The following is an 11413-nucleotide window of genomic DNA, read 5'->3' as shown; positions in this document are numbered from 1 at the left end:
CCTGGTATTAAGGGTAGCCCTCTGGGATCACCGGATCCTCTTTGCCAAGCTGTTGACAGTCAGGTTGTAGGCAGTAGTGTGGTTAATATTTTCCCCCATTAATTTGGCTAGGGAGGTCCATACCTCATAGACAATGCCAGATGTTACATCGTTGGGAACACCAAAGCTGACCCAACCATTGCCTTAGCCAAGGCAAGTGCACTCACTTGTGACATCGGTATTGCTTGTAGATCTTTCCAAAGCTGTGAAGATGTATCTGCATCTGTCGAAGGTGGGTAATGATCTCAAGATGTCAACGTGTAAGGAACCAAAATGTTTAGGCTGAAGAAAATCAGCAATGCCAGATCCCGTGTGCTGGCTTATTTTACTTCTTCAGCACTTTAGGCAGTGTTTTGTGTATGATTTCGGGATGAATTCCTGTGTCATCAACTTTGCTGTGGTTCTCACATAGAAGCAGGCGATATTATGGATGAGGGCCATCAGCAACACAGGGTGCAGGCAGCCAGTGCTGGGGTTGCAGAGATGTGTTCACCACATGTTCCCAAATGAGATGTCTTCTCATCAAAGATCTGAGATGGCCATATGGTACTTATATGAAGACTGGGACTTATGGGCTCATGGCTATGAAAATGCTTTGTTAGAGGCTGCCGAACCTGGGTTTGGAAGCAAAGCTGGGTAGCTTACAATATATCTTTATACTCTTTCACGTTCTTGCTGACAGAGAAACATAGTCTTTGCATGTGCCTTTCACAACTTCTACCATCGTAATATACTTTCCTGTATTTGCAACTGCCTACTTCTGGGCATCCCACTTCCTACAAAGGTGCTGTCTGTAGTTTACACTATTTCTACCAAGTTCACTTTGGAAAAACATAGGGAACCTCGGCCCTGAAGTCTTCTCATTTTCAAAAAAGCATTTATTTCATTCCTACTACAAGGCATGTGGTCAAGGTTATTCACTGTACTTCTTTCAAGATTTCTGTATCACTGGTACTTTTTATGGGAAAGGATTGTTTACCTCTCTCCAACCTTTCCTAATTTATCAGGATCTTTTGAGTTAGCCGGAATCCTTCACCCTTCCGGTAAAATTTTTTCAATAAAGTAAATCCTTCCTGAGTTTCTTGATAGGCTTTAAGCTGAGTGTTCCTGGGATCTCGCGAAGTAAAGTGGCTGAAATAAGACCACTGTAGACCCCATTATCAAGCGAGACCATTGGTCTAGTTGATGGGTTAATGCTTTTATCTTCAAAGGGTAAAATTTGTATTAAGGATTTGTTCACATTCATTCAAAGCACAAATACCAGAGCCGAATATCGACTTACGAGGCGAGGTGATTTTCCGTTCAACTGAAAACCTCAGGTCAGAAAGTATGCGCCTAAACCAGTCTGTTTTCAACATACTAGAGGATGGACGATTTCCCACGGTTCAGTTTGTATATTAGACACTTCTGGCTTGATATACCTGTGGTTTAGACTTCGAAGGCTGGCAGGCCCAACAGGGTAAATTGGTCAATGCATGGTTTTGATCACTGTCTAGGAGATTTTTAAAGTCACATCTAAGAAGCTGAAAGGAATAACTTTTCCTTGTCCCTATACACACACACGCAAATATAAATTCTTACTTGAGAATTAAAAACACATTCTTTATGTTTATTATATGACAATTCAAATCAGTTATTATCTTACGCTAATTTATCAGTACCTGGAAGTGCGTAACCTGTCTTTCCTCATTCAATAGTAATTTTAGGCCACAATCTTCGTTAGTACCATTGTTACCGTGAATCGTACCAGCCAAGGGGCTTTCCTTTAGCTTACAATATTAGGGAGCAATTTCCTTCATCAGATACAGGCTGTAGACCTATAAAAGCACCTCCAGAGTCATTAATGCTCCTGCATACTGTACTAGGATTCTTTCAGTTATATAAAACTGGTGGTCTACACATTTCTCATTATACCTGAAAAATTTTTCAAACTTTTCTCCTATTTTAATAAGCACATGATAATGAGGCAGGAACACAAATTAGGAATCCCATTAACTCTAAATATACTGCAAACTTCAGTGTACAAAACAATTAGCAACCATCATTCTAGCAGTTCGTAGGTTACAAAATATAAATAGATAAATAAAAATAACCAAATAAATAATGAAAATAAATAAATAAAAATGATTAAAAATAAATAAATAAAAACAAATGTAAATAAATAAATAAAACAAATATGAGTCAGAGCATGTTATTATCGATAGAGAATTTGTGAATGAAGTTGGCATTACCACAAGTAAATCGATAATTGCAAACTTCCTCCACTACAACACAAATACATTTTGCTGTCACCGAACTGTGTGTCAGGACAGCGTAACCTGGTCAAGATGTCTTTAGTGTAGTGAGTTGCTTAAAGGCATATTCATTGACAACTTTCAAAAGAAACAGCGCAAGAACAAACTTCAAAATCGATAAGAAGACTTAGCTATGCATAGATCAGACATTCCCGTGGATACAAGCGTACTGAATTTGAGTGGTTTTGAGTCATGGCTCTTAACATTAAGGTCAACACTTTCTCTACGCCTGGCCGTCGAATATATAAGATCTAGTCAGTCATATAGACCTCCACACTTTTTAACTCTTCAGAACAAACTTCCTTGTTTAGTCAAAAACCTTTATGAACAAATGTACACTTCAACATCTAGCAAATCTTAAAGTATTGCATAGGACCGCTTCATGCCAATATGCAAGTTTTGCAACTTCTATATAAATGATAAGTCCCATTAGTCTAGTGGGAGAATACTAGGATCGTGTTCACCTGGTATGTCATTGACTGGGAGAATAAACAAGTATTTTTGTTTCCAAAGTTTTAGGTATACGTCTAAACAAGGTACTTGTGTTTCCCATTTCAGGTGTAGGTCTACAATTATTTAGTTTAGGCCACTAAAGTAATGCCTTACCTTTAAAGCCTCACGGCCAGTTTAAGAAGGCAAATTGGTTTCAAGATTAAATGGCCAACAAAGTTTAACGTTTTGTTTAAAAAAATCTATCTTACAAATGCACAATATATACTTGTGCCAATACAGCTTTTGTGTTCAGCCTTATCACGGTAGCCTCGAAGCAAATACAATAGGTTTCGTTGTTCCATCAGGCACTGCATAAGCTGTGAAATCACCATTTCTTACTGAGATGCATCACAAACTAATTTTTACAGGCAAATCTATTTGAAATGCATTAGAAAAATATGTAACCTCAAATATAACTTCATAATCTTTAGCAACAAGAGATAAACCAGGACAGCAGCTGTGGTCAAATTTTGTCATCAAACCATCTTTAAAGTATTTCTAGAAAAGAGAGATTTAAAGTTCTTTACTCTCTCCGCAGTTTTTTTTTTTTTAACTGCTACAATCATCCGCAGATTTGATGAATACCTTGCCTGTCTATCATAAACCCAAAACAAGTTAATAACCTCATAAAAACCAAACATACAGAATATTTGTGAGCCAAACATACAGAATATTTGTGAGCTTTCCCCGTGAACCATAAAAAGTAAAACTATTTTAAATCAGTCTTGGAAAAAGTGTACAATTCAATGCATCAGCGAATATAAGGAATACGAATAACGATAAGTGGAACTTTTTTTTTTTTTTTACAAATATTTAATCCTTTATGTAGCCTGGAGAATCTGCAGAGTACAAACACCGAGATATCTTACTACATATAAAGAGAAATTACTGCTACTACTACTACTACTACTACTACTACTAATACTACTACCAATAATAATAATAATAATAATAATAATAATAATAATAATAATAATAATAATAAGCTGAATATTCGAAATAGCAGCGATGGGTTAAGCTAACGTTACTGAATAATATTCACAAAAAATCAGGCAGTAAAGAATGTACACCACTGCTTAATAATAATAATAATAATAATAATAATAATAATAATAATAATAATAATAATGGACAGATAACATGACAGGAACTGGCAAAATCATAATATAATAAGAAAAGGCAAAGAAGACAATGAACACCTCAGGAACATACGTCCTCACAGCCGTTGACCTTCAGAGGAGATGAGTAATAAAGCGGGAATTATAATAACAGCCATAACAGAAAACGTAACTGAGAAACCGTGAAACGTAAGAAGGCTATAAAGGCCATCAATAATGTGGAAAAAAACACTATCAGATTTGCAAGGCTTAACCAAACTAAATAATATTCAATAACACCCAAGTAGAAATTAAGAACGGCGTTTTTTCAAAAGAATCTGGAAGTTCTTACGATCGAATTGAACGAAGATCATTTTGAGAGGGATGAATATTACCTATACTTGGTTGAACGAATAACTGGGTTACTCGTGTGCTGAAATCGGCATTTTACACAATTCTGTGTGTCAAACCACGTACTATAATGCTCAATGCGATGTATTAAACGAGAAAGAGAAGTATTCGGACTGTATTTTAGGTTAATTTCGAAGTACTGAGATGGAAGTAACATAAGAAATTATTATAAGCTAATTTTGTGGTAACCCAATTTATCCAATGTACCTAGTCTGTTATTACTGGGAATAATAAATTTTGGTAGTACGGTGGGTCAAATTCCGTCCCCTTATCGGCGAAACAAATAAATTTTGTGACTCACATAATTAGACACTACAAACATGTGAAATTATCTCACAGCTCACATGAGTGACAACGTTACAGTCCCGCGTTAGACTAAGCGCTATCTTGGGAGGAGCCGTCTCGCTTCATCACCTGCTGGCCACCACACCACCCGAGACAGCGATCTCACATTCCTTTCTTTTTCATCACAATAACAGCCCTCACCACTCGCCAGGCTATTGCAGTTAATTGTTTGGCATACTGATGTCTTCTCGGCAGACGCTTTTTACTTTAGATGACCACTGAAATAGTTAAGAAATAACTTAGTGTGGTGTCACATGACAGGCAAATCTTTAGTCCATATTTTTTTTCTAAGTAGATTTTATATTTTATCGTCATTTCCTCATAGTCTTAGTTACGGTTTGGGTCCATGATAGGCAACTTTTGTCGCGTTCACCATTACGTGCACTTGACTGCAGCTTTACATGACACGGTCTCTTTACACTCACGTTGCTAGATGAGTGAGTCACTGGTTTCTTACATCATTCGAAGAGAAGGGCAAAAAAAAAAAAGCATTGAGTTTTCAGTAAGGCCATTTAAAGCAGAATTCAATCATGTTAAGTTCTACAGCATTATTTTCTTCGTTTTTAAATGTTGCATCGTAAACCTACAGTATATGCTCAAGAAAATCTTACATTCAAGGTTGCATGTAAAATGCTATGCAGACAAATGCTCTATTGGATCAAACCAATAAATGAAATTGTCATTCACAAACCAATTTGTATAGCTCGTTAACTGTTACAGGCATATTAAGAAATCTAAACAATTTGAGGCAAGTTACGGTATGTTCCTGAGTGAAAGCTTGCGCAACGAGAGAAAGTATAGCTTTTGGTAGGGAAATGGATCTAAAATCATGGAAACTTGAAGAATCCCGTTTTCCCACTTTTCGTCACATGAGCTATAACCGAAGAAACAAAAAAATTGAGGCCATGTTTAGATAACAGCATTTCCACGGGAATGCACAGCGTAATAATAATAATAATAATAATAATAATAATAATAATAATAATAATAATAATAATAATAATATTATTATTATTATTATTAATATTATTATTATTATTTGTATGTTTGTTTTGCTGTGTTTGTTATTGTTGTTGTTTGACAGCTCACCCTTTGTCCTATATTTCATGTTTCCCTGAAAAAAATCGTATTCACGTGATTATGTTTCACCGTTCAATATGCATGGCTTTCTATAAATGTGAAATTGCGGCCGACAGTTCGTAGAGACAATTATTCGAAAATTTCCGATTGAACTTTGTCAAGAATACGAACCCAGCATCTGCTCTAAATAGCAATTGTCATTCTGACAGAAGGTGGTACTTTAGCAGGGAACCGCCCATAAAATCTATCTGCCAGCAATGTTTTTATATGAGGAATCGTTTCCATTTTGAATGCATAAAATCTTTTTAAAATTTAATTATCAATCTAAGCTGGTTGCGCTGAAAAAGAGACAATGTTTTCAATAATGTCAGTTATGAGAGAGTATCATTGTCATGCACTGCAGACGACACACACCCCACTTACAGTAAATGCTCGCACACTGCCATCTGTTGACGTCTACAAAGATTGATATTACTACGCCTTTGAACAGAGTGATCAAATACAATCACATTCATGATATTTTGTACAGATTTACAAATTATTAATACTGTGTTTGTAGCACACCAGATGACTTGAACATACACTCTCAAAATTCCAGTTTCGAGAGGAACTACTTTATCTAGCGCAGTAGTTCCATGTCTAAACTGTAACGCGGTCGGCGGTGACAACCTCCAAGTGGAAGAAATCGGCCGGTGGCGAAACAGTTGTACATAATTCTTTAAAAATTTGTCTCGTTTTTTAATAATTCGCCATGGATGAAGAATATGACTGCATTGTACTTGGAACCGGCCTCAAGGTATGTGGAAAGGAAGCTTGTAATTCGTTGTTTAATCGAGAATCTCCGACAAAATGTTGGAGATTCGATCGGGTGATGCGTCCCCGAGCCCTGCATTAACTATGGTTGGGAGCAAAGGCGCTGATGTTTTCCAAATAACCTCGTCGTGGCGATGTATTTTAAATGTTGAATTGTATACGTGCGTCTTGGCCGTCGATTACCCGTGAGCGGATCCCCCACGAAAGCTGAGAACGGTTAGAATTGGGTAGGTCTCTGTAGGTTGTCATTATTCATTAGAATGTGGCAGGGTAACCAAAGCGAGCGAGCGAGTTCTCTCTCTCAGCTGTTATCTCGACCAGTACCCTAATTTACGGTGGGGTTGATGTGATCCTGGAGATCCGTTGGGATTTTGGGTATTTTTCGACAGTATGCTATGTTGTGTCCCGCCCTCCTCTTATGACAAGAGGCCCTCCTTAGTCCTGTATCGGTTGCTATGTTGAATCCAGGCCTGTTGTTGTACACGTAACGTGACCCTTGGTTCGGCAAGGTGGTTAGGGGTATATGCCAGACCTACCTCAAAATTTCCTGCGCCTACGAAAAGCCCAAGTTCCACCGTATATAACTGAAAAATCGCACGGCCTACTTATGTTTGAAGAGTGACGTGTATTAAGGTCAAATTCATGTAGGGGAGCGTAGTCATTGGACCATGGAAATAGGGGGAATAATCGTTCATATTGTTCATTCTATAACTGATGGAATGTAGTTATCATGATAGTTTAGTGTGTAATGATTCTGACAGCTCGGATGTCCAAGTACACCAGAAATGCTTGGTGAACCCAGCACATGAAAATTTGTAGGCCATTGCTTTAGATTTTGGTAGACTTTCATATCAAATTTCAACCTACCATCGTGATTCGACATCAGAATTAGTAGTATTCACTAAAGAAATCACCAGAGCCATCTAAAAACCTTACTTCCCATTGGGATCCATTTTTAAATTGATTTATGTTGGATTAGGATAGAGTCCAGATCGTAATCTGGGGCCTAGAAAGATCAGTTTACAAAGAGTGGAGGATAGTCAAACATAGCCTGTCTCTTGTGCAGAACCTGCTTGAGTGCTGACCAACTATCCCTTCACAGTTTCAGGTGGTGTTGTATATAATTACCATTACAAGGTAAATGTAAAGGAGACGACCGCAAGAATATATTTTGCAAAATAATTTTTCCTCTAGTGTAGAAAATATTGTGTATAATGCAATACAGACTAGATAAAATGAGAAATTTACTGAGATAATGCGAAATTAACCATATTTTTCTAGGTTAACTTTTATCCCTAAGGGGCTGGTACTAAACACGGCATCCTGCAGAGCGTCCTCCATGTTTAGTATCGGCCACTCGGAGACTAACATAGAAACATAGGCAAAAGAAGGCAGCTTTCTTATTATCTTTGCAATTTTCTCAAATTATCTCGCCTGTACTGCATTATGTAAACCATTTTCTATATCGTTTAGTAAAAAAATGTTAGTAAAGGATATCTTCATGTTGCCTTCTCTTTTACATTTACCCCATTAAAATCACCTTATTGGTTAGGTTATATAAATTAATACCAAGCATGGAATCCATTATTTACCTAGCCTATGCATCAAGCATGATGGTCCAAAATGAATTAATTCTAAAAGCTTAGGTTGTGATGCTTTTACAGTATCCACCACATTTTGCCAACTCAACATGCACTGGAGAAAGCAGTTCAAGTGATTTTCAGAACCATTTTTTTTTTTTGCATTGCAAAAATGTCAGTGTTGTCAGAAATCAAGGTTTTATTGGTGTCAGGAGGCCACAAAAGCTGATTTGGTTTTTCTCTCATAATTTGTTTGATGTGTTGTAGGTTTTTGCTAATAAAGAATATTTTGAGCTGAAGCCGGAATTGAAATTGAAGGTCACACAAAATCGGTTATCATTTTTGTACTCTTAAATGACTATTAATGTGATTACCTAAATAAATTAGTCATTGCAGGAACTGCAGAAGATTCTCAAGTTTGGTAGACTATAATTTCATTTAATGGCTTTTTTTTTTTTAATGATTTTTACCCCATTTCCCAATGAATGAATTTGTTGCTCTTGTTTGTCATTTGTCCGCCAATGGTGATTTACATTTTCCTGAAGTTATTAGATGAAAATACTGTATATGTGGTGTTCTAGAAAGAGATTGAAATGATATGGCCCCCGTTTGTTCTTCTTTTTAGCTTTACTACAGGTATTCTTTATAAGATTTCCCAACTTTAAGGATGAATTAGAACTAATAATTTTACTGAAAACTACGGTAGTGACGAGGGTGTTCCAAGTGAAATGGAAATTCTTGAAATTTTGTGGTTTTTCATTGTTTTTTTTTTTCTGGTTCATGGATTTCACATGGTACAGTATTAACAAACAGAAAGAGAGAAAACTGCGTCTGTAAGTAAGGTTGCAAAGTACAGTACTATTGTTATGGAAAGGGGCTTCCAGACAGAAATTTCCAGAATGAATTAGAGCTAGAGAATGAAATGCAGAGCACAAAAGAAAAAAAATGTGCGGCATGTTTATGAGATATACGCATATGAAAGACATATGGAGACAGGTAAGCTTAAGCTATATTAGGCTATGTGTCATGTACCAACCTTAGGTTAATTTTAGCAATATTGTATTTATCTGATTATGATGCTACAGTCATGAGTAGGCTAGCTTTTCATAAGTGTAATCCACCTATCATATGTTGTGACAACAGATGAAGATCGTGTATAGCATATTTTGTGATAAATATTTGGAGTCTTAAACCAAATTGCCCTCAATCAGACAGTAACTTGATGAAAGTTAATATACACAATAACTACTAAAACAAGTTAAATTGCGCTAAAGTTGAATACCAGTAACATGATTACTGTTATTAAATCCATGAATGTTAATGATTGTAGTGTACTCGCTAGATGCCAGCTGTGGTGTGTCCATGGCACCCCGATGGCATATTTATACAAATAGCCTTATTGCTAATTGTTTCCATGAAATATGAGTGTGGATTTTTCGTGCATAATACCAGTAAATATTTCTAAAATGTTGTTTGATTTGTATCAAAATAACATGAGCAAGTATGCTGAGATCAAATTTGAAAAATGGGGGTGACCTTTTAATGGTACCCCTCAAGCAACGAAGTGAGATAAGCATTCAGTATAATATAATGATCAGTCACACTGAAGCAAACTGGTATCAGAGCTCCAAAACTTAATCATGAATGTACCCTGAAGAGGGGCAGTGCCCTCAGTGAACCTCACGTAGCACTATGTAGACATCATTAAAGGGTGTTTACAGCTTCCGTTTGGAGCCAAGCTGCACCCTCTTTTTAGACAGACTTATTGTCCCTCTATTCTGCTACCTTTCCATCTTGATGCCCCTCTCTGACTATTACTTGGTGCAGTGGTTGGGTTTTCTTCCAGCTCCACCTCAAGAGCCTTGTACTTCATCTCATTTATTTTCTAAGTCTGTATTACTGTCCAGCCACTCCAACCCCTTCTTTCCACTTTCCCTAGGTACTGCATGGGTGAAGTTGCTCCAGTGCTTGGCTTTTTTTTTTTTAGCCTAAATTCCAAGAGTCCATTCTAATCATGAATGCATTTTCTTATCCTACCTTGGAGTTTTGTGATTTTGTTACAACCGTTGTTTGACATTGTGAGTTAATAAACTTTTATCCATACTGTGATGTTATTGATTTTCACTGTCTTTAGATGATATAACCTAACAAAGTGATGTCCGAGCCTGGCCTAGTTTTTTAGGAGTCATTGCAAAGTCTCTTCTACAGTTAGACTAATAATCAGAATAAATCATTGAAGTTCCTGGCAAGTCTATGAAATGGAGATGTAATAAAAGGATTCTGATTTGATAAACTGGCATCAGAATTCTAAGGGCCAAAGTAGTCATGTAAGGCAGCGAGTTAAATCACTGGGTATGTGTCGCAGCCTCTGCTATGTAATGGTAATAGAGCCTCCCCGTGGGAAACATAAATCTAAACTCAGTGGAAAACCAAGTTTTTTGGGTGGGGTCCAAGGACTTATGATTAATGAATAGCATAGTTATGCAGTTAATCAAACCAAAGATTTTTTAAGAAAATTAATAAGAAATTCACTTGAAACTAATATGAAAAACCATATTTTGATAGGTTTAGAATGAATGCCAGTGTTAAAAATCATTAACTTAATCATGACTAGATATGTTTTGTCATTTCATAGCTTTGGGGACAACGAGATACTAACAGTTGTTCGCAGATTTAACCAAATATAACTGCTTATCTAAATGAAATGGAAACAACATAATGCCACCACATAGCACACGAGCAAAGAACATTACATTAAATGAAGAAAAGAATTTTTAGAACAAGTTCTTTAATACTGCACATGCACAGCAGTGCATAGTGACTTAACAGGATTTAATGTATTTTCCTGATTTTTCTTATTGAATATTAGATCCATATTGTGGTCCATGCATCTTCCATTCTCTAAAAATGGACCTGAGAATCACCATAGCCAACCAAAAGGCTGAGGTTACTGTAGCAAACGTTACATAAGTCCTAGGTTAGCCAAAAAAAAAAAAAAAATGCTTTTGGCCAAATCGTACCCAACTATGAGACACCTCTAACGATGCAGTGCCTTTCAAAACCTGCCTTCGGGAGTTACTTTTTGGCTAGGAAGCAGACCCCATCCCCCTTGGTAGAACCATATTTCCAGTTAGCCTATGTACCATATGCTTTCAGACAGTCTAGGCCTAACTGGATTTGTTATCCTCACCCCTGCTATGTACTAAGCCAAGTGTTAGTGTGCCAAGCATACCATCTGCAGGTGATGATGCTCCCTTCTGCC

General features: G+C 36.8%; 1 protein-coding gene across 1 annotated transcript in view; it reads left to right on the top strand.

The window, feature by feature from the left end:
• Positions 1 to 6396: 6396 nt before the first annotated feature.
• The window catches only part of Gdi (GDP dissociation inhibitor), a 28116-nt gene continuing 23099 nt past the window's right edge, over positions 6397 to 11413 (top strand). Inside the window, exon 1 of the mRNA XM_067121328.1 lies at positions 6397 to 6554. Within this exon, the coding sequence (XP_066977429.1) occupies positions 6510 to 6554 (45 nt within the window). The 5' untranslated portion in view covers positions 6397 to 6509. The remainder of the gene's footprint in view (positions 6555 to 11413) is intronic.

The sequence above is a fragment of the Macrobrachium rosenbergii genome, chromosome 19 (genome assembly GCF_040412425.1).
Source record: "Macrobrachium rosenbergii isolate ZJJX-2024 chromosome 19, ASM4041242v1, whole genome shotgun sequence".
In the NCBI taxonomy this organism is placed as follows: Eukaryota; Metazoa; Arthropoda; class Malacostraca; order Decapoda; family Palaemonidae; genus Macrobrachium; species Macrobrachium rosenbergii.
The sequence above is the reverse complement of the archived record's forward strand: the minus strand, read 5'-3'. Positions and strand labels throughout refer to the sequence as shown.